Source organism: Pseudophryne corroboree, chromosome 8 (genome assembly GCF_028390025.1).
Source record: "Pseudophryne corroboree isolate aPseCor3 chromosome 8, aPseCor3.hap2, whole genome shotgun sequence".
Classification (NCBI taxonomy): Eukaryota; Metazoa; Chordata; class Amphibia; order Anura; family Myobatrachidae; genus Pseudophryne; species Pseudophryne corroboree.
Window position 1 is genome coordinate 88,556,427 of NC_086451.1, and position 24,165 is coordinate 88,580,591.

The 24,165-nt window shown below is 48.2% G+C and overlaps 1 protein-coding gene and 1 long non-coding RNA gene across 2 annotated transcripts in view; both read right to left on the reverse strand.

Moving 5' to 3' along the window:
• Positions 1 to 15,175: 15,175 nt before the first annotated feature.
• Positions 15,176 to 16,760, reverse strand: LOC134947516 (uncharacterized). The gene is made up of 3 exons (XR_010182594.1): positions 16,668 to 16,760; positions 16,453 to 16,581; positions 15,176 to 15,509 (listed from the first exon to the last, which is right to left on the reverse strand). It is a non-coding gene; the product is annotated as an uncharacterized LOC134947516 (long non-coding RNA).
• A 1-nt stretch (position 16,761) lies between these two features.
• Positions 16,762 to 24,165, reverse strand: part of LOC134949773 (rap guanine nucleotide exchange factor 1-like) — a 40,193-nt gene continuing 32,789 nt past the window's right edge. The window contains exon 9 of the mRNA XM_063938509.1: positions 16,762 to 16,772. Within this exon, the coding sequence (XP_063794579.1) occupies positions 16,762 to 16,772 (11 nt within the window). The remainder of the gene's footprint in view (positions 16,773 to 24,165) is intronic.

A 24,165-nucleotide genomic window follows, 5' to 3' on the forward strand; every position in this document is an offset into this window, starting at 1 on the left:
ATTCTATGGTCCCCTGCTTCTTCTCAGACCACAGGGCCATTCTCTTCCAAGGAACCCTGGGCAGCGGTTTCGCACCTGGCCCAGGCTCCTGGAAGTTGAATTGTACCCTACTGGAAAGAGAGGATGTGCTGGTGGAGCTGAAGGATGCCTACATCACATGGAAAAATGACAAATGTTATTTTGAATGCATGAGCGACTGGTGGGAATATGCTAAGGCTAACATTCACAGTTTCTTTCAGGTTAAAGGGAGACAACAGGCGTGCGACCGAAAGAGGAACTTCAAGAGACTGCAAAGATACCTGCAGTCCCTGCTGGACCTCCAACGGTGCGGCTGGGACGTGAGAGACGAGCTGGATGAGACCAAAGGGGGCCTGAAAAGGCACTTTGAGGAGGAATCCAGACGTATCGTCTTCCGTTCCAAGGTGGAGAACTTTGAGAAGGATGAGAAATGTAATTCTTTCTTTTTCAGGAAACTCCACTCTGGCCACACGCCCCTGACTGAGCTGCGAGATGAGACCGGCATCCCCAGACAGGGGAAGGAGGGCATGATGAAAGTCGTCAGAGACTACTACAGCGACCTCTACTTCCCTAAGACTACAGACAGCGAGGAGGCTGATAAGTTCCTGTCAGGTATCACTAACACTATTGATCCTGCAGGCAAAGCCGCTCTGGATGCTCCCTTGGCGTTGGAGGAGTTGCACTCTGCCGCCAGATCCTTTAGGCAGGGCAGGACCCCGGACCGCTCTGAGGAGGGGCGACGTGCTGCAGGCACAGGAGTTCTCCCGAAAAGCGTGCTCCCTTGTCCACATCAGTCTGGTCATCGGAGTCTTAGCCTTTTACATCTTATATATATACATGGTGGTGATCTTCCTCATATGATGGAGGAGGTGCTCATCTGAAGAAACCAATCGGCCCATATGGTTGTACAGAAAACATTGAATAAAATATACTTTAAAAAAAAAAAGTCTTCACACTTTTTTTTTCCAATTTATGTAAATATACAATAGCTTTTCTGTCCTATCTGCAGAGATGGGCACACTATCCTAGTGAGACGGGCTGGCATTAATAAACAGCTATTACTTAAATTGTGCAGCACAGAAAGAATGGACACAAATATCTTGCATCCATACAATCTGTTGTAGTAGCGCCACCTTCTGGTTCAGAAGGTATACAGCAATTCCTTATATTACAACACTGTACACTTGGCTCGGGTGGCACTGGATATACCGGCTGTCGGGATCACGGCGCGCACCATACTGGTGCCGGAATTCCGACCAGCAGGATACCGACAACTATTCTCAATCTTGGGGTGTCCACGACCCCCCTGGAGGGAAAATAAATAGCGTGGCGTGCATAGCGCTCCACTATGCCAGTATTCCGGCATCCGGGATCCCGCGCCGGTATGCTGGCCGTCAGGATCCCAAGCACCAGCGAAGCATACTACACCACTTGGCTCATGTTATGTTCAGCCCAATTACAGTTGCTTGCTATTCTTATTACAAAGCGGATATAATAATAAACAGAAGACGTGAAGCAATAAAGGGTTTCTCTATTCATGATATGTGTTACAATTTAGGGTGTGTAGCATATATCTAGAGATGTGCACCGGAAATTTTTCGGGTTTTGTGTTTTGGTTTTGGGTTCGGTTCCGCGGCCGTGTTTTGGATTCGAACGCGTTTTGGCAAAACCTCACCGAATTTTTTTTGTCGGATTCGGGTGTGTTTTGTATTCGGGTGTTTTTTTTCAAAAAACCCTAAAAAACAGCTTAAATCATAGAATTTGGGGGTCATTTTGATCCCAAAGTATTATTAACCTCAATAACCATAATTTCCACTCATTTTCAGTCTATTCTGAACACCTCACACCTCACAATATTATTTTTAGTCCTAAAATTTGCACCGAGGTCGCTGGATGACTAAGCTCAGCGACCCAAGTGGCCGACACAAACACCTGGCCCATCTAGGAGTGGCACTGCAGTGTCACGCAGGATGGCCCTTCCAAAAAACACTCCCCAAACAGCACATGACGTAAAGAAAAAAAGAGGCGCAATGAGATAGCTGTGTGACTAAGCTCAGCGACCCAAGTGGCCGACACAAACACCTGGCCCATCTAGGAGTGGCACTGCAGTGTCACGCAGGATGGCCCTTCCAAAAAACACTCCCCAAACAGCACATGACGCAAAGAAAAAAAGAGGCGCAATGAGGTAGCTGTGTGACTAAGCTCAGCGACCCAAGTGGCCGACACAATCACCTGGCCCATCTAGGAGTGGCACTGCAGTGTCACGCAGGATGGCCCTTCCAAAAAACACTCCCCAAACAGCACATGACGCAAAGAAAAAAAGAGGCGCAATGAGGTAGCTGTGTGACTAAGCTCAGCGACCCAAGTGGCCGACACAAACATCTGGCCCATCTAGGAGTGGCACTGCAGTGTCACGCAGGATGGCCCTTCCAAAAAATACTCCCCAAACAGCACATGACGCAAAGAAGAAAAAAAGAGGCGCAATGAGGTAGCTGTGTGACTAAGCTCAGCGACCCAAGTGGCCGACACAATCACCTGGCCCATCTAGGAGTGGCACTGCAGTGTCACGCAGGATGGCCCTTCCAAAAAACACTCCCCAAACAGCACATGACGCAAAGAAAAAAAGAGGCGCAATGAGGTAGCTGTGTGAGTAAGCTAAGCGACCCTAGTGGCCGACACAAACACCTGGCCCATCTAGGAGTGGCACTGCAGTGTCAGGCAGGATGGCCCTTCCACAAAATACTCCCCAAACAGCACATGACGCAAAGAAGAAAAAAAAGAGGCGCAATGAGGTAGCTGTGTGAATAAGCTAAGCGACCCTAGTGGCCGACACAAACACCTGGCCCATCTAGGAGAGGCACTGCAGTGTCAGGCAGGATGGCCCTTCCACAAAATACTCCCCAAACAGCACATGACGCAAAGAAGAAAAAAAGAGGCGCAATGAGGTAGCTGTGTGAGTAAGCTAAGCGACCCTAGTGGCCGACACAAACACCTGGCCCATCTAGGAGTGGCACTGCAGTGTCACGCCGGCTGGCCCTTCAAAAAACTACTCCCCAAACAGCACATGACGCAAAGAAGAAAAAAAAGAGGCGCAATGAGGTAGCTGTGTGAGTAAGCTAAGCGACCCTAGTGGCCGGCACAAACACCTGGCCCATCTAGGAGTGGCACTGCAGTGTCACGCAGGCTGGCCCTTCAAAAAACTACTCCCCAAACAGCACATGACGCAAAGAAAAATTAAAGAAAATAGAGGTGCAAGATGGAATTGTCCTTGGGCCCTCCCACCCACCCTTATGTTGTATAAACAGGACATGCACACTTTAACCAACCCATCATTTCAGTGACAGGGTCTGCCACACGACTGTGACTGAAATGACGGGTTGGTTTGGACCCCCACCAAAAAAGAAGCAATTAATCTCTCCTTGCACAAACTGGCTCTACAGAGGCAAGATGTCCACCTCATCATCATCCTCCGATTCATCACCGTGTACATCCCCCTCCTCACAGATTATCAATTCGTCCCCACTGGAATCCACCATCTCAGCTCCCTGTGTACTTTGTGGAGGCAATTGCTGCTGGTGAATGTCTCCACGGAGGAATTGATTATAATTCATTTTAATGAACATCATCTTCTCCACATTTTCTGGAAGTAACCTCGTACGCCGATTGCTGACAAGGTGAGCGGCGGCACTAAACACTCTTTCAGAGTACACACTTGTGGGAGGGCAACTTAGGTAGAGTAAAGCCAGTTTGTGCAAGGGCCTCCAAATTGCCTTTTTTTCTGCCAGTATACGTACGGACTGTCTGACGTGCCTACTTGGATGCGGTCACTCATATAATCCTCCACCATTCTTTCAATGGTGAGAGAATCATATGCAGTGACAGTAGACGACATGTCCGTAATCGTTGGCAGGTCCTTCAGTCCGGACCAGATGTCAGCATCAGCAGTCGCTCCAGACTGCCCTGCATCACCACCAGCGGGTGGTCTCGGAATTCTGAGCCTTTTCCTCGCACCCCCAATTGCGGGAGAATGTGAAGGAGGAGCTGTTGACCGATCAAGTTCCACTTGACTTGATAATTTTCTCACCAGCAGGTCTTTCAACCCCTGCAGACTTGTGTCTGCCGGAAAGAGAGATACAACGTATGTTTTAAATCTAGGATCGAGCACGGTGGCCAAAATGTAGTGCTCTGATTTCAACAGATTGACCACCCGTGAATCCTGGTTAAGCGAATGAAGGGCTCCATCCACAAGTCCCACATGCCTAGCGGAATCGCTCTGCCTTAGCTCCTCCTTCAATGTCTCCAGCTTCTTCTGCAAAAGCCTGATGAGGGGAATGACCTGACTCAGGCTGGCAGTGTCTGAACTGACTTCACGTGTGGCAAGTTCAAAAGGTTGCAGAACCTTGCACAACGTTGAAATCATTCTCCACTGCGCTTGAGACAGGTGCATTCCACCTCCTATATCGTGGTCAGATGTATAGGCTTGAATGGCCTTTTGCTGCTCCTCCAACCTCTGAAGCATATAGAGGGTTGAATTCCACCTCGTTACCACTTCTTGCTTCAGATGATGGCAGGGCAGGTTCAGGCGTTTTTGGTGTTGCTCCAGTCTTCTGTACGTGGTGCCTGTACGCCGAAAGTGTCCCGCAATTCTTCTTGCCACCGACAGCATCTCTTGCACGCCCCTGTCGTTTTTTAAATAATTCTGCACCACCAAATTCAAGGTATGTGCAAAACATGGGACGTGCTGGAATTTGCCCAGATGTAATGCACGCACAATATTGCTGGCGTTGTCCGATGCCACAAATCTACAGGAGAGTCCAACTGGGGTAAGCCATTCTGCGATGATCTTCCTCAGTTGCCGTAAGAGGTTTTCAGCTGTGTGCGTATTCTGGAAAGCGGTGATACAAAGCGTAGCCTGCCTAGGAAAGAGTTGGCGTTTGCGAGATGCTGCTACTGGTGCCGCCGCTGCTGTTCTTGCGGCGGGAGTCAATACATCTACCCAGTGGGCTGTCACAGTCATATAGTCCTGAGTCTGCCCTGCTCCACTTGTCCACATGTCCGTGGTTAAGTGGACATTGGGTACAACTGCATTTTTTAGGACACTGGTGAGTCTTTTTCTGAGGTCTGTGTACATTTTCGGTATCGTCTGCCTAGAGAAATGGAACCTAGATGGTATTGGTACCGGGGACACAGTACCTCAAACAAGTCTATAGTTGGCTCTGAAGTAATGATGGATACCGGAACCACGTTTCTCACCGCCCAGGATGCCAAGGCCTCAGTTATCCGCTTTGCAGCAGGATGACTGCTGTGATATTTCATCTTCCTCGCAAAGGACTGTTGGACAGTCAATTGCTTGGTGGAAGTAGTAAAAGTGGTCTTACGACTTCCCCTCTGGGATGACCATCGACTCCCAGCAGCAACAACAGCAGCGCCAGCAGCAGTAGGCGTTACACTCAAGGATGCATCGGAGGAATCCCAGGCAGGAGAGGACTCGTCAGAATTGCCAGTGACATGGCCTGCAGGACTATTGGCATTCCTGGGGAAGGAGGAAATTGACACTGAGGGAGTTGGTGGGGTGGTTTGCGTGAGCTTGGTTACAAGAGGAAGGGATTTACTGGTCAGTGGACTGCTTCCACTGTCGCCCAAAGTTTTTGAACTTGTCACTGACTTATGATGAATGCGCTGCAGGTGACGTATAAGGGAGGATGTTCCGAGGTGGTTAACGTCCTTACCCCTACTTATTACAGCTTGACAAAGGCAACACACGGCTTGACACCTGCTGTCCGCATTTCTGTTGAAATACTTCCACACCGAAGAGCTGATTTTTTTGGTATTTTCACCAGGCATGTCAATGGCCATATTCCTCCCACGGACAACAGGTGTCTCCCCGGGTGCCTGACTTAAACAAACCACCTCACCATCAGAATCCTCCTTGTCAATTTCCTCCCCAGCGCCAGCAACACCCATATCCTCCTCATCCTGGTGTACTTCAACACTGACATCTTCAATCTGACTATCAGGAACTGGACTGCGGGTGCTCCTTCCAGCACTTGCAGGGGGCGTGCAAATGGTGGAAGGCGCATGCTCTTCACGTCCAGTGTTGGGAAGGTCAGGCATCGCAAACAACACAATTGGACTCTCCTTGTGGATTTGTGATTTCGAAGAACGCACAGTTCTTTGCTGTGCTTTTGCCAGCTTAAGTCTTTTCATTTTTCTAGCGAGAGGCTGAGTGCTTCCATCCTCATGTGAAGCTGAACCACTAGCCATGAACATAGGCCAGGGCCTCAGCCGTTCCTTGCCACTCTGTGTGGTAAATGGCATATTGGCAAGTTTACGCTTCTCCGACGATTTTATTTTAGATTTTTGAGTCCTTTTTTTACTGATATTTTGTGTTTTGGATTTTACATGCTCTGTACTATGACATTGGGCATCGGCCTTGGCAGACGACGTTGATGGAATTTCATCGTCTCGGCCATGACTAGTGGCAGCAGCTTCAGCACGAGGTGGAAGTGGATCTTGATCTTTCCCTATTTTTGGAACCTCAACATTTTTGTTCTCCATATTTTAATAGGCACAACTAAAAGGCACCTCAGGTAAACAATGGAGATGGATGGATACTAGTATACTTATGGATGACGAGTGACTGACGACACAGAGGTAGCTACAGCCGTGGACTACCGTACTGCGTCTGCTAGTATAGAGATGATAATTAATGATATAAAAAAGATATATATATCACTACTGCAGGTATATATAATATATAATGACGGACTTGCTGGACGCTGTCAGCAGACTGTTGAACTACTAGTATGAAGAAGATAGAAAAAAAAAAACCCCACCACAGGTAGATATACAATTATGGACGAGCACTGACGACACAGAGGTAGCTACAGCCGTGGACTACCGTACTGTGTCTGCTAGTATAGAGATGATAATGATATTAAAAATATATATATATCACTACTGCAGGTATATATAATATAATGACGGACCTGCTGGACACTGTCAGCAGACTGCTGAACTACTAGTATGAAGAAGATAGAAAAAAAAACCCACCACAGGTAGGTATACAATTATGGACGAGCACTGACGACACAGAGGTAGCTACAGCCGTGGACTACCGTACTGCGTCTGCTAGTATAGAGATGATAATTAATTATATAAAAAATATATATATATCACTACTGCAGGTATATATAATATAATGACGGACCTGGTGGACACTGTCAGCAGACTCCTAAACTACTAGTATGAAGAAGATAGAAAAAAAAACCCCACCACAGGTAGGTATACAATTATGGACGAGCACTGACGACACAGAGGTAGCTACAGCTGTGGACTACCGTACTGTGTCTGCTAGTATAGAGATGATAATGATATAAAAAAGATATATATATCACTACTGCAGGTATATATAATATAATGACGGACCTGCTGGACACTGTCAGCAGACTGCTGAACTACTAGTATGAAGAAGATAGAAAAAAAAAACCCACCACAGGTAGGTATACAATTATGGACGAGCACTGATGACACAGAGGTAGCTACAGCCGTGGACTACCGTACTGTGTCTGCTAGTATAGAGATGATAATGATATAAAATATATATATATATCACTACTGCAGGTATATATAATATAATGACGGACCTGCTGGACACTGTCAGCAGACTCCTAAACTACTAGTATGAAGAAGATAGAAAAAAAAAACCCACCACAGGTAGGTATACAATTATGGACGAGCACTGACGACACAGAGGTAGCTACAGCCGTGGACTACCGTACTGCGTCTGCTAATATAGAGATGATAGAGATGAACAAAAAAAATATAACACTACAGCAGATAAATATTTATATAATATTATGGACCTGCTGGACACTGTCAGCAGAATTCATTTATAGAATAAAAAAAAAAAACACCACAGGAGTGTTTAACTTTTTCAGGCAGACAATATACTGGTGGTCACTGGCAGCAAAAGTGACTGTGCACTGTACTCCTGCTATAACTGCTCCCCAGTCTCCCCCACAATTAAGCTGTGTGAGCAGTGAGCACTCAGCACAGTCAGATATACATAGATGATATATCATGCAGCACACTGAGGCTGAGCACAGATATGGTATGTGACTGTGTATCGTTTTTTTCAGGCAGAGAACGGATTATAAGAAATAAAACTGGTGGTCAATAACTATCAGCAAAACTCTGCACTCTGAGTACTCCTAATGCTCCCCAAAATTAGTAGTAAATCAAGTGTCTCTAAAGTCTAAACGGAGAGGACGCCAGCCACGTCCTCTCCCTATCAATCTCAATGCACGTGTGAAAATGGCGGCGACGCGCGGCACCTTATATAGAATCCGAGTCTCGCGAGAATCCGACAGCGGGATGATGACGTTCGGGCGCGCTCGGGTTAACCGAGCAAGGCGGGAGGATCCGAGTCTGCTCGGACCCGTGCAAAAAAGGCTGAAGTTCGGGCGGGTTCGGATTCCGAGGAACCGAACCCGCTCATCTCTAATATCTACCCGTGCCCCTCAATGCCTAGTACAGGGGGTGTCCGCTCCAATACATAGCTACCCCCAACAGGTCATGTTTTCCACACATATGTATACGAGTATTCAAAATCTCCAGTATATTACCCAGCAAGCCATGAAAAGGTAGTTCAGTTGGATATTGCTGGAGAAGCAATACATGTCCCTAATGGGCTGTGTGCAATGAACAAACCATCATGTTTTCCTGATCAAGCTGGTGAGACAATGTAAGCGTGTGACATCACTATCCACAGACTAACCTGATGGTAGGAATCCACTGTCCCAGCTCCGTCACTGGGACCAGAGAATGAAACAACTTCTCACCCAGAGGTCCTCATGTGACCCACTTCTGTCTAAGGCAGAGGTAGGAAAATGTTTGGTTGCAGAGCGCACAGGTCACATGTATCGCCACAGAGGAACCGTTTTCTTCCTGCAGAAGCCAGGCAGGACTGCACAGAACTGTTTAAAACATTTATTTGACCTGTTGTGAGACACTGCTCCCATGGTATGTCACTTGCACAGATTCTGGATCTGGCATGTCATTTCTCCTCTATATACTGTACATTACACAATCAGTCTCTGTATACTTATCATGCAACAGCATAAAAGAAAAAATATATAATAAATAATACATATAACATTACTTCTGCCTCCCTCCGAAACAGAATGTGGATATTTACAGGAGCTGTGCGCTGCCCTCTGCTGGGGGTGGAGGAGAAACAAAACCAAAGTAAAAAACAAACCTGTGGGTTATGGGGGAAAAAAAACAACAACCCTAATTGATAACTTTAAGGATCTGGGCTCAGCATACAGTCTTTACCAGCTTGTTGACACCAGTTCGTCCTCGGTTCATGAATGGGGAAGGTCTGCACTAGTCGCCTAAACCACAGCACAAAATCCAATATGTCCGACTTTCCAATTTTGTGGGAAATAGGAGACAGGTCTGTACAGAGACATGGCACGGAACGGTGTGTGATCGCAACAATCCAGGAAACCATAAAATAAGATTTTACTTACCGATAAATCTATTTCTCGTAGTCCGTAGTGGATGCTGGTACTCCGTAAGGACCATGGGGAATAGCGGCTCCGCAGGAGACAGGGCACAAAATAAAAGCTTAAGGATCAGGTGGTGTGCACTGGTTCCTCCCCCTATGACCCTCCTCCAAGCCTCAGTTAGGATACTGTGCCCGGACGAGCGTACATAATAAGGAAGGATCTTGAATCCCGGGTAAGACTCATACCAGCCACACCAATCACACCGTACAACTCGTGATCTGAACCCAGTTAACAGTATGATAAATGCAAAGGAGCCTCTGAAAAGATGGCTCAAACAATAATAACCCGAATTTTTGTAACAATAACTATATACAAGTATTGCAGACAATCCGCACTAGGGATGGGCGCCCAGCATCCACTACGGACTACGAGAAATAGATTTATCGGTAAGTAAAATCTTATTTTCTCTGACGTCCTAGTGGATGCTGGGACTCCGTAAGGACCATGGGGATTATACCAAAGCTCCCAAACGGGCGGGAGAGTGCGGATGACTCTGCAGCACCGAATGAGAGAACTCCAGGTCCTCCTCAGCCAGGGTATCAAATTTGTAGAATTTAGCAAACGTGTTTGCCCCTGACCAAGTAGCTGCTCGGCAAAATTGTAAAGCCGAGACCCCTCGGGCAGCCGCCCAAGATGAGCCCACTTTCCTTGTGGAATGGGCTTTTACTGATTTTGGCTGTGGCAATCCTGCCACGGAATGTGCAAGTTGAATTGTACTACAAATCCAACGAGCAATCGTCTGCTTTGAAGCAGGAGCACCCAGCTTGTTGGGTGCATACAGGATAAACAGCGAGTCAGTTTTCCTGACACCAGCCGCCCTGGAAACATATATTTTCAGGGCCCTGACAACGTCTAGCAACTTGGAGTCCTCCAAGTCCCTAGTAGCCACAGGCACCACAATAGGTTGGTTCATGTGAAATGCAGAAACCACCTTAGGTAGAAATTGAGGACGAGTCCTCAATTCCGCCCTGTCAGAATGAAAAATTAAGTAAGGGCTTTTATATGATAAAGCCGCCAATTCTGACACACGCCTGGCTGAAGCCAAGGCTAACAGCATCGACACCTTCCACGTGAGATATTTTAAGTCCACAGTGGAAAGTGGTTCAAACCAATGTGATTTTAGAAAACTCAATACAACATTGAGATCCCAAGGTGCCACTGGAGGCACAAAAGGAGGCTGTATGTGCAGCACCCCTTTCACAAATGTCTGAACTTCAGGTACTGAAGCCAGTTCTTTCTGGAAGAAAATCGACAAGGCCGAAATTTGAACCTTAATGGACCCTAATTTTAGGCCCATAGACAGTCCTATTTGCAGGAAATGCAGGAAACGACCCAGTTGAAATTCCTCTGTAGGGGCCTTCTTGGCCTCACACCACGCAACATATTTACGCCAAATGCGGTGATAATGTTTTGCGGTTACTTCCTTCCTGGCTTTGACCAGAGTAGGGATGACTTCTTCTGGAATGCCCTTTTCCTTTAGGATCCGGCGTTCAACCGCCATGCCGTCAAACGCAGCCGCGGTAAGTCTTGGAACAGACAAGGCCCCTGCAGTAGCAGGTCCTTTCTTAGAGGTAGAGGCCACGGTTCGTCCGTGAGCATCTCTTGAAGTTCCGGGTACCAAGTCCTTCTTGGCCAATCCAGAACCACGAGTATAGTTCTTACTCCTCTCCTTCTTATGATTCTCAATACTTTTGGTATGAGAGGCAGAGGAGGGAACACATACACTGACTGGTACACCCACGGCGTTACCAGAGCGTCCACTGCTATTGCCTGAGGGTCCCTTGACCTGGCGCAATATCTGTCCAGTTTTTTGTTTAGACGTGACACCATCATGTCCACCTTTGGTTTTTCCCAACGGTTTACAATCAGGTGGAAGACTTCCGGGTGAAGTCCCCACTCTCCCGGGTGAAGGTCGTGTCTGCTGAGGAAGTCTGCTTCCCAGTTGTCCACTCCCGGAATGAACACTGCTGACAGTGCTATCACATGATTTTCCGCCCAGCGAAGAATCCTTGCAGCTTCTGTCATTGCCCTCCTGCTTCTCGTGCCGCCCTGTCTGTTTACGTGGGCGACTGACGTGATGTTGTCCGATTGGATCAACACCGCCTGACCCTGAAGCAGAGGTTTTGCTTGACTTAAGGCATTGTAAATGGCCCTTAGTTCCAGAATGTTTATATGAAGAGATGTTTCCATGCTTGACCACAAGCCCTGGAAATTCCTTCCCTGTGTGACTGCTCCCCAGCCTCTCAGGCTGGCATCCGTGGTTACCAGGATCCAATCCTGAATGCCAAATCTGCGGCCCTCTAGAAGATGAGCCCTCTGCAGCCACCACAGGAGAGACACCCTTGTCCTTGTCGACAGGGTTATCCGCTGATGCATCTGAAGATGCGATCCGGACCATTTGTCCAGTAGATCCCACTGAAACGTTCTTGCATGGAATCTTCCGAATGGAATCGCTTCGTAAGAAGTCACCATTTTTCCCAGGACCCTCGTGCACTGATGTACTGAGACCTGTCCTGGTTTTAGGAGGTTCCTGACTAGCTCGGATAACTCCCTGGCCTTCTCCTCCGGGAGAAACACCTTCTTCTGGACTGTGTCCAGAATCATTCCTAGGAACAGGAGACGTGTCGTTGGAATCAGCTGCGATTTTGGAATATTTAGAATCCACCCGTGCTGACGTAACACTACCTGAGATAGTGCCACTCCGACTTCTAACTGTTCCCTGGTTCTTGCCCTTATCAGGAGATCGTCCAAGTAAGGGATAATTAAGATGCCTTTTCTTCGTAGAAGAATCATCATTTCGGCCATTACCTTGGTAAAGACCCGAGGTGCCGTGGACAATCCAAACGGCAGCGTCTGAAACTGATAATGACAGTTTTGTACTACAAACCTGAGGTACCCTTGGTGAGAAGGGTATATTGGGACGTGGAGATAAGCATCTTTGATGTCCAGAGACACCATATAGTCCCCTTCTTCCAGGTTCGCTATCACTGCTCTGAGTGACTCCATCTTGAATTTGAACCTCAAAGATTTCAGATTTAAGATTGGTCTCACCGAGCCGTCCGGCTTCGGTACCACAAACAGCGTGGAATAATACCCCTTTCCCTGTTGTAAGAGGGGTACCTTGATTATCACCTGCTGGGAATACAGCTTGTGAATGGCTTCCAAAACTGCCTCCCTGTCGGAGGGAGACTTTGGTAAAGCAGACTTCAGGAACCGATGAGGGGGAAACGCCTCGAATTCCAGTTTGTACCCCTGTGATACTACCTGTAGAATCCAGGGATCCACTTGCGAGTGAGCCCACTGCGCGTTGAAATTCTTGAGACGGGCCCCCACCATATCTGAGTCTGCTTGTAAAGCCCCAGCGTCATGCTGAAGACTTGGCAGAAGCAGAGGAGGGCTTCTGCTCCTGGGAAGCGGCTGCATGGTGCAGTCTTTTTCCCCTTCCTCTGCCCCGGGGCAGAAAAGAGTGGCCTTTTGCTCGCTTGTATTTATGGGAACGAAAGGACTGAGTTTTTTTCTGTTGATGTGAAGTGACCTGGGGTAAAAAGGTGGATTTTCCAGCCGTTGCCGTGGCCACCAGGTCCGATAGACCAGCCCCAAATAACTCCTCCCCTTTATACGGCAATACTTCCATGTGCCGTTTGGAATCTGCATCCCCTGACCACTGTCGCGTCCATAACGCTCTTCTGGCAGAGATGGACATAGCACTGACTCTTGATGCCAGGGTGCAAATATCCCTCTGTGCATCACGCATATATAGCAATGCATCCTTTAAATGCTCTATAGTTAACAAAATACTGTCCCTATCCAGGGTATCAATATTCTCAGTCAGGGAATCCGACCATGCGACTCCAGCACTACACATCCAGGCTGAGGCGATTGCTGGTCGCAGTATAACACCAGTATGTGTGTATATACTCTTTAGGATATTTTCCAGTCTTCTATCAGCCGGTTCTTTGAGGGTGGCCGTATCAGGGGACGGTAACGCTACTTGTTTAGATAAACGTGTGAGCGCCTTATCTACCCTAGGGGGTGTTTCCCAGCGCGTCCTAACCTCTGGCGGGAAAGGATATAGTGCTAATAATTTATTAGAAATTAGCTGTTTTTTATCGGGGAAACCCCACGCTTTATCACACACCTCATTTATTTCATCTGACTCAGGAAAAACTATTGGTAGTTTTTTCACCCCCCACATAATACCCTTCTTTGTGGTACTTGTAGTGTCAGAAAGGTTCAATGCCTCTTTCATTGCTGTGATCATGTAACGTGTGGCCCTGCTGGACATCACGTTTGTCTCGTCACCGTCGACACTAGACTCAGTATCTGTGTCTGGGTCTGTGTCGACCCACTGAGGTAACGGGCGTTTTAGGGCCCCTGACAGTGTCTGAGACGCCTGGACAGGCACTAATTGATTTGCCGGCTGTCTCATGTCGTCAACAGTTTTTTGCAAATTGCTGACATTATCACTTAATTGTTTAAATACAATCATCCAGTCAGGTGTCGACTCCCTAGGGGGTGACATCACTAACACAGGCAACTGCTCCGCTTCCACCTCATTTTCCTCCTCATACATGTCGACACACGCGTACCGACACACAGCACACACACCGGGAATGCTCTGATAGAGGACAGGACCCCACTTAGCCCTTTGGAGAGACAGAGGGAGAGTCTGCCAGCACACACCCAGCGCTATATATATATATACAGGGATAACCTTATATAAGTGTTACTCCCTTATAGCTGCTGTTAATATATTTATTTGCTGCCAAACGTGCCCCCCCTTCTCTTTTTTACCCTGATTCTGAAGCAGAACTGCAGGGGAGAGTCAGGGAGCCGTCCTTCCAGCGGAGCTGTGAGGGAAAATGGCGCTTGTGTGCTGAGGAGATAGGCTCCGCCCCTTCACGACGTCCTTATCTCCCGCTTTTTCTGTGTAAAATGGCAGGGGTAAAATACATCCATATAGCCCAGGAGCTATATGTGATGTATTCTTTTTAGCCACCTAAGGTATATACTGTAATATTGCGTCTCAGGGCGCTCCCCCCCCAGCGCCCTGCACCCTCAGTGACCGGAGTGTGAAGTGTGCTGAGAGCAATGGCGCACAGCTGCGGTGCTGTGCGCTACCTTAGTCTGAAGACAGGATCGTCTTCTGCCGCCGATTTCACCGGACCTCTTCGTCTCTTCTGGCTCTGTAAGGGGGACGGCGGCGCGGCTCCGGTGACCCATCCAGGCTGAACCTGTGATCGTCCCTCTGGAGCTAATGTCCAGTAGCCTAAGAAACCCGATCCACTCTGCACTCAGGTGAGTCCGTTTCTTCTCCCCTTAGTCCCACGATGCAGTGAGCCTGTTGCCAGCAGGACTCACTGAAAATAAAAAATCCTAAACTAAACTTTTATTCTAAGCAGCTCAGGAGAGCCACCTAGATTGCACCCTTCTCGGCCGGGCACAAAAATCTAACTGAGGCTTGGAGGAGGGTCATAGGGGGAGGAGCCAGTGCACACCACCTGATCCTTAAGCTTTTATTTTGTGCCCTGTCTCCTGCGGAGCCGCTATTCCCCATGGTCCTTACGGAGTCCCAGCATCCACTAGGACGTCAGAGAAAATAACAACGTAAGACACAAGACGACAGTCGGCGGGGTAACCCAACTCTTTGGGAGGGGGCAGCGACAACTAGTAAACACGATGAATATCTCCATCTACCCCTTGAATCCCCCCCTCAGTCAGGGAGATCTCTTCTTCAATGTCCACTTGGCAGTCATTCCCCCAACTTATGTTTTCTCATCTCTTTCTGTTTTCCTCCGGGTGATATTCCGAGGTTTGATTTTCAAGGATAGTTCCCATAACGCCTCCTCGGCCAGGTGATCACTGAAGTCATTGAAGAAAGAGATGATGTCGTCATTCCGGCGAATTTCATAATGACTGCAGGAGAGAAACCGCAATACACACACATTATATTGAAGAAACATGGGCGTTACACAGGTCACAGTGTAAGTCAGTGACTTCATACAGGCAGAATGTTTTTGTGTTGTCACTGTATGCAGTTACCTGCACATTTCCTGTGAGTAGGTTCTATCCTACACAGCACCGACTGGCAAGCATGCCCACTGGCCAGAACCGGTTCAACAGACAGCTAGGCACAGATATTTAATTAGCAGGGGTATTGCACAAAGACAATATGGTCTGTCCCCATGCTCTATGAGGTTTTACTGGCTGCCAGCTATATCTGAATACTCCTAATGGCACTGATTTTCTAAACACAGCACAGGGATAAACATGGGGAATGAAAAGACAATACTTAACCCTCAGTATGTCAGATCGGAGATTTACAGTAGCTGGAAAAGTGTACCTAGCGGGCCTCTATGCTCATGGCTCATGCTTGTGGGCCTAAAGTGGCTCTTTCCCTAATAATCTCTAAGAGGGTGGCAGAGGCAGGGCATGGATGAACCTTAAAAGGTGGGGAGATGCAGGGATGAGTGAGGACACTGAAGGGAGAAAATGTGAATGACTGACTGGCACGGCCACTGTAGAGGTGCATCTATGCGTGGAGACTGCTGGCATTGGATGCTGAAACCTTAGTGGATAGGGATTTGGCCAGTAGTATGATCTGTGGGGTAACTCAGCTGTAGCAGTGGTCAGTTTTGGGATTAGTGGCTACATTATCCAATTCTGCCCATCCTTTAAAATAATCTCAGCACTGAGAAACCACCTGTGCCTGTAACCTCTTATGGTCTTTACCCGTTAGGAAGAGTGACACTGGCTGCAACATGCACCAGGTGCGCAGGTCATGTTAGCAGGTAATAGGAAAGTTAAGCAATACATATACAGTCACAGGAAGAGACAGCAGGCATTACTGGTCACTTACGCTTGCTGGAAACGTCTCATGCTGTCCAGGATATTGAACTGTTGCCACCGTTTAGAGAAGTTCACTTTCCCATCAATGTGGTCTGGATTTCCCAGGTGCACAAACGTAAGGTCTTGTAAGATTAGACCCCTGGGTGGGGAGAAGAGGAATGAGACAAGGTTAACCAAACAGGTCCCCTACTATATGGCTAAACAATATTGAAAAGGGACTCTTACAAGTATGGTATACACGGCGGCTCAACTTCAGAGAGCAGAGAGCGCTGCACGGTAGGCCCGGAAAAACGACGAGCTGTCCATCAGAGTGCAGTATTCAGCAAGCCCCTGAGGAATGTCACATAAACCGTATTACTAGACCGCAAGACACTGCCACTTCCTTGTAAGCAGCAATTACTCATGACCTCACCTCTGATGTTGTTAGGGTCTCCTGCCCTGTGCTGCCACGTCGTCATGGCAACCGGGAGACAAGTGCTAGCGGAGTAACCTGAGCGCAGCTGATACTCCGGTTCGGGTCTTTTGCTGTGCAGTGGTTATAGGCTCTGTGCATGGCAGGGGATCCGGTGCTGGTTTTTGTGCTCACAGTCTGTGAGGTCTGAGTGGGGCGTGGACAGCACCTGCTTTATAAGGCCTCTTTTCAGGGTAAGCAGATGCTGCTGAATCTTTGTTGGTTAGTCAGTTTCTGAAAGTTAGCCAGTACTGTGTAGCTTTGTATTTGTTTGTTGCTTACTGCAAATAGGCCTGGGGATTTGGTATTACACTCTGCCAATCCAGACCTAGCAGTAAGACTGGAGTCAGTCGTTTAGCTTGCTGGGGTTCTGTTACTACTCTGTGAACTTAGCAAGTTTGCGGCTGTATTCTAAGACTTGCCTGTCTAATCCTGTCTCACTGTGCTAGGTGTCAGGGGTCAGTTTAGTGGCAGTAAACCGAACCTGCGCACTGCAAGTGAGAATTAGGATTGTGGAGAATCTCCTTGTGTCTATCATTCCATCTCTGACCAAGGAGTTTACTGCCACACCCGTTGGTAACCCTTTAGGGTTTTGCTGTTGCCCTTAGCAACAGCATTTTGGGTTTTCTATGTATTAAAACACAACATCTTGCTTTTCACATCTGAGCAGTTCTAATACAAGGGAGATACCCAGTTCCTTAGCCTCTGGGCTTCTCTGTTCACGTTGTGTGTATTTTGTTACCCTACCACCTTCTGTGTACGTTATGTCATATTCCCTAGTCTGTCTGTGAGTCCATTTGTTTTGCATAACAGTTCAAACACCAGTACATTCCTGCAGGCACTGGAGTGCATAACAGTCCTGACACCAGTACTTTCCTGCAGGCACTGGTGTGCATAACATATTCAGCAGCCCAATACTCCTGTTGAAATTTTGTGGGAATATGGAGCATACCCCTCAAAATACGTTGCAACAGGTGGTTGATCAGGTGCAGGTCCTGACTCAAAAATTTAATGATTTGTCCATTAAAATGCACACCTCCCAGGCTGCTGGCGGAGCTCCCGCAGCAGCAGCACCTGCAGGGGTTAAGGAGCCGAAAGTAAATCTCCCGGATCGTTTTTCTGGAGATTGCTCGCAGTTCTTTTGTTTCAAGGAGAGCTGCAAGCTATACTTCCGGCTTAGGCCTCAGTCTTCTGGGTCGGAGATTCAGCGGGTGGGCATAGTGATTTCCTTGCTACAAGGAGACCCACAGGTCTGGGCATATGGGTTGCAGCCTGACTGTCCGTCGCTTAAAAGTGTTGATGCTTTTTTTACGGCACTGGGCATGTTGTATGATGACCCTGACAAGACGGCCTCAGCCGAGGCTCAGATTTCGATCCTTAAGCAAGGGCGAAGGCCAGTTGAGGTTTACTGTACGGAGTTTCGGAGGTTGGCCCATGATACCCAGTGGAATGACCCAGCCCTGAGACACCAGTACCGAAGAGGTCTTTCTAACCAGATAAAGGACCAACTGGTACAACATCCCTTGCCTGATAGCTTGGATCAGCTCATGCAGTTATCCATCCGGGTGGATAGACGGCTGAGAGAGCGTAGGCTTGAAAGGGAGACTGAGATTTCCTTCCTTCCCAAGGGAACCTCAGACTCTGAGGAATTTTCCGAGGAGCCTATGCAGATTGGGGCTACCCGCCTCTCCTCGCGTGAGAAGATGCGGAGGAGACAGCAGGGGTTGTGTTTGTACTGTGGGAATAAATAAGATTTTACTTACCGATAAATCTATTTCTCGTAGTCCGTAGTGGATGCTGGGGACTCCGTCAGGACCATGGGGAATAGCGGCTCCGCAGGAGACAGGGCACAAAAGCAAGCTTTTAGGATCACATGGTGTGTACTGGCTCCTCCCCCTATGACCCTCCTCCAAGCCTCAGTTAGGTACTGTGCCCGGACGAGCGTACACAATAAGGAAGGATCTTGAATCCCGGGTAAGACCCAAACCAGCCACACCAATCACACCGTACAACTTGTGATCTGAACCCAGTTAACAGTATGATAACAATGAAGTAGCCTCTAAAAAAGATGGCTCACAACAATAATAACCCGATTTTTGTAACAATAACTATGTACAAGTAATGCAGACAATCCGCACTTGGGATGGGCGCCCAGCATCCACTACGGACTACGAGAAATAGATTTATCGGTAAGTAAAATCTTATTTTCTCTAACGTCCTAGTGGATGCTGGGGACTCCGTCAGGACCATGGGGATTATACCAAAGCTCCCAAACGGGCGGGAGAGTGCGGGTGACTCTGCAGCACCGAATGAGAGAACTCCAGGTCCTCCTCAGCCAGGGTATCAAATTTGTAGAATTTTACAAACGTGTTCCCCCCTGACCACGTAGCTGCTCGGCAAAATTTTAAAGCCGAGACCCCCTCGGGCATCCGCCCAAGATGAGCCCACCTTCCTTGTGGAATGGGCATTGACAGATTTTGGCTGTGGCAGGCCTGCCACAGACTGTGCAAGCTGAATTGTACTACAAATCCAACGAGCAATAGTCTGCTTAGAAGCAGGAGCACCCATCTTTTGGGGTGCATACAATATAAACAGCAAGTCAGACTTTCTGACTCCAGCCGTCCTGGAAATATATATATATATATATATATATATATATATATATTTTTTTTTAGGGCCCCGACAACGTCTAGCAACTTGGAGTCCTCCAAGTCCCTAGTAGCCGCAGACACCACAATATGTTGTTTCAGGCGAAACGCTGACACCACCTTAGGAAGAAACTGGGGACGAGTCCGCAGTTCTGCCCTGTCCGAATGGAAAAACAAATATGAGCTTTTTTTTTTTTTTAAGACAAAGCCCCCAATTCTGACAATCGCCTGGCCGAGGCCAGGGCCACAACATGGTCCCTTTCCATGTGAGATATTTCAAATCCACAGATTTGATCGGTTCAAACCAATATGATTTGAGGAATCCCAACACTACGTTGAGATCCCACGGTGCCACTGGAGGCACACAAGGGGCTGTATATGCAATACTCCCTTGACAAACGTCTGGACTTCAGGAATTGAAGCCAATTTTTTCTGGAAGAAAATCTACAGGGCCGAAACTTGAACCTTAATGGACCCCAATTCGAGGCTCATAGACACTCCTGTTTTCAGGAAGTGCAGAAATCGACCTAGTTGAAATTTTTTCGTGGGGCCTTCCTGGCCTCACCCACGCAACATATTTTCACCACATGTGGTGATAACGTTGTGCGGTCACCTCCTTCCTGGCTTTGACCAGGGTAGGTATGACCTCTTCCGGAATGCCTTTTCCCTTAGGATCCGGTGTTCAACCGCCATGCCGTCAAACGCAGTCGCGGTAAGTCTTGGAACAGACAAGGTCCCTGCTGGACCAGGTCCTTTCTTAGAGGCAGATGCCACGGTTCCTCTTGGAACAGACATGGTTCTTGCTGAAAGCAAATCCCATCTTAGCTCCCGAGGCCATTAGTCCTCTGTGAGCATCTCTTGAAATTCCGGGTACCAAGTCCCTCTTGGCCAATCCGGAGCCACGAGTATAGTTCTTACTCCTCTACGTCTTATAATTCTCAATACCTTGGTTATGAGAAGCAGAAGAGGGAACACATACACCGACTGTTACACCCACGGTGTTACCAGGACGTCCACAGCTATCGCCTGAAGGTCTCGTGACCTGGCGCAATACCTGTCCCGTTTTTTGTTCGGGCGGGACGCCATCATTTCCACCTTTGGTCTTTCCCAACGGTTCACAATCATGCGGAAAACTTCCCGATGAAGTTCCCACTCTCCCGGGTGGAGGTCGTGCCTGCTGAGGAAGTCTGCTTCCCAGTCGTCCACTCCCGGAATGAACACTGCTGACAGTGCTATCACATGATTTTCCGTCTAGCGAAAAATCCTTGCAGTTTTGACCACTGCCCTCCTGCTTCTTGTGCCGCCCTATCTGTTTACGTGGGCGACTGCCGTGATGTTATCCCACTGGATCAATACCGGCTGACCTTGAAGCAGAGGCCTTGCTAAGCTTATAGCATTACAAATTTGCTCTTAGCTCCAGTATATTTATGTGGAGAGAATTCTCCAGACTTGATCACACTCCCTGGAAATTTTTTCCCTGTGTGACTGCTCCCCAGCCTCTCAGGCTGGCCTCCGTGGTTACCAGCATCCAATCCTGAATGCCGAATCTGCGGCCCTCTAGAAGATGAGCACTCTGTAATCACCACAGGAGAGACACCCTTGTCCTTGGATATAGGGTTATCCGCTGATGCATCTGAAGATGCGATCCGGACCATTTGTCCAGCAGATCCCACTGAAGAGTTCTTGCGTGAAATCTGCCGAATGGAAGCGCTTCGTAATAAGCCACCATTTTTTACCAGGACTCTTGTGCAATGATGCACTGACACTTTTCCTGGTTTTAGGAGGATCCCGATTAGCTCGGATAACTCCCTGGCTTTCTCCTCTGGGAGAAACACCCTTTTCCTGGACTGTGTCCAGAATCATCCCTAGGACCAGCAGACGTGTCGTCGGAACAACTGCGGTTTTGGAATATTTAGAATCCACCCGTGCTGTCGTAGAACTACTTGAGATAGTGCTACTCCGACCTCCAACTGTTCTCTGGACCTTGTTCTTATCAGGAGGTCGTCCATTTTCTTTGAAGACGAATCCTCATTTCGGTCATTACCTTGGTAAAGACCCGGGGTGCCTTGGACACTCCAACGGCATCGTCTGAAACTGATAGTGACAGTTCTGTACCACGAACCTGAGGTACCCTTGGTGAGAAAAGCAAATTTTGGGACATGGAGGTAAGCATCCCTGATGTCCCGGGACACCATATAGTCCCCTTGTTCCCAGTTCGCTATCACTGCTCTGAGTGACTCCATCTGGATTTGAACCCTTGTAAGTGTTCAAATTTTTCAGATTTAGAATCGGTCTCACCTAGCCTCCTGGCTTCAGTACCACCCTATAGTGTGGAACAATACCCCTTTCCTTGTTGTAGGAGGGGTAATTTTATTATCACCTGCTGGGAATACAGCTTGTGAATTGTTTTCAATACTGCCTCCCTGTCGGAGGGGGACATTGGTACAGCAGACTACAGGAACCTGCGAGGGGGGAAACGCCTCGACATTCCAATCTGTGCCCCTTTGATACTACTTGTAGGATCCAGGGGTCCTGTACGGTCCCAGCGTCATGCTGAGAACTTAGTAGAAGCGGTGGAGGGCTTCTGTTACTGGGAATGGACTGCCTGCTGCAGTCTTCTTCCCTTTCCTCTATCCCTGGGCAGATATCTTATAGGGACGAAAAGACTGAGGCTGAAAAGACGGTGTCTTTTTCTGCAGAGATGTGACTTAGGGTAAAAAACGGTGGATCTTCCAGCAGTTGCCGTGGCCACCAGGTCCCATGGACCGACCCCAAATAACTCCTCCCCTTTTATACGGCAATACATCTTTGTGCCGTTTGGAATCTGCATCCCCTGACCACTGTCGTGTCCATAAACATCTTCTTGCAGATATGGACATCGCATTTACTCTTGATGCCAGAGTGCAAATATCCCTCTGCGCATCTCGTATATATAGAAATGCATCCTTTAAATGCTCTATAGTCAATAAAATACTGTCCCTGTCAAGGGTATCAATATTTTTAGTCAGGGAATCCGACCAAGCCACCTCAGCTCTGCACATCCAGGCTGAGGCGATCGCTGGTCACAGTATAACACCAGCATGTGTGTGTATACTTTTTAGGATATTTTTCTGATAAGCATGTGAGCGCCTTATCCACCCTGAGGGGTGTTTCCCAATGCGCCTTAACTTCTGGCGGGAAAGGGTATACCGCCAATAATTTTCTATTGGGGGAAACCCACGCATCATCACACACTTCATTTAATTTATCTGATTTCAGGAAAAACTACAGGTAGTTTTTTCACCTCACACATAATACCCTTCTTTGTGGTACTTGGAGTATCAGAAATATGTAACACCTCCTTCATTGCCCTTAACGTGTGGCCCTAAAGGAAAATACGTTTGTTTCTTCACCGTCGACACTGAAATCAGTGTCCGTGTCTGGGTCTATGTCGACCGACTGAGGTAAATGGGCGTTTTTACAAGCCCCTGACGGTGTCTGAGACGCCTGGACTGGTACTAATTTGTTCGCCGGCCGTCTCATGTCGTCAACCCACTTGCAGCGTGTTGACATTATCACGTAATTCCATAAGTAAGCCATCCATTCCGGTGTCGACTCCCTAGAGAGTGACATCACCATTACAGGCAATTTGCTCCGCCTCCTCACCAACATTTTCCTCATACATGTCGACACACACGTACCGACATACAGCACACACATAGGGAATGCTCTGATAGAGGACAGGACCCACTAGCCCTTTGGGGAGACAGAGGGAGAGTTTGCCAGCACACACCAAAATGCTATAATTATACAGGGACAACCCTTATATAAGTGTTCCTCCCATATAGCATTTAATATATATGTATATCGCCAAATCAGTGCCCCCCCTCTCTGTTTTAACCCTGTTTCTGTAGTGCAGTGCAGGGGAGAGCCTGGGAGCCTTCCCCTCAGCCTTTCTGTGAGGGAAAATGGCGCTGTGTGCTGAGGAGAATAGGCCCCGCCCCCTTTTCGGCGGGCTTCTTCTCCGGAGATTGTGAAGTCTGGCAGGGGTTAAATACATCCATATAGCCTCAAGGGCTATATGTGATGTATTTTTCGCCATACAGGTATTCTACATTGCTGCCAGGGCGCCCCCTCCCGCGCCCTGCACCCTCCGTGATCGCTGTGGGAAGTGTGCTGACAGACAATGGCGCACAGCTGCAGTGCTGTGCGCTACCTGAGGAAGACTGAAAAGTCTTCTGCCGCCTGGTTCCGGACCTCTTCTATCTTCAGCATCTGCAAGGGGGTCGGCGGCGCGGCTCCGGGACGAACCCCAGGGCGAGACCTGTGTTCCGACTCCCTCTGAAGCTAATGGTGTCCAGTAGCCTAAGAATCCAATCCATCCTGCACGCAGGTGAGTTGAAATTCTCTCCCCTAAGTCCCTCGATGCAGTGAGCCTGTTGCCAGCAGGACTCACTGAAAATAAAGAACCTAAAAACTTTTTCTAAGCAACTCTTTAAGAGAGCCACCTAGATTGCACCCTTCTCGGACGGGCACAAAAACCTAACTGAGGCTTGGAGGAGGGTCATAGGGGGAGGAGCCAGTACACACCATGTGATCCTAAAAGCTTGCTTTTGTGCCCTGTCTCCTGCGGAGCCGCTATTCC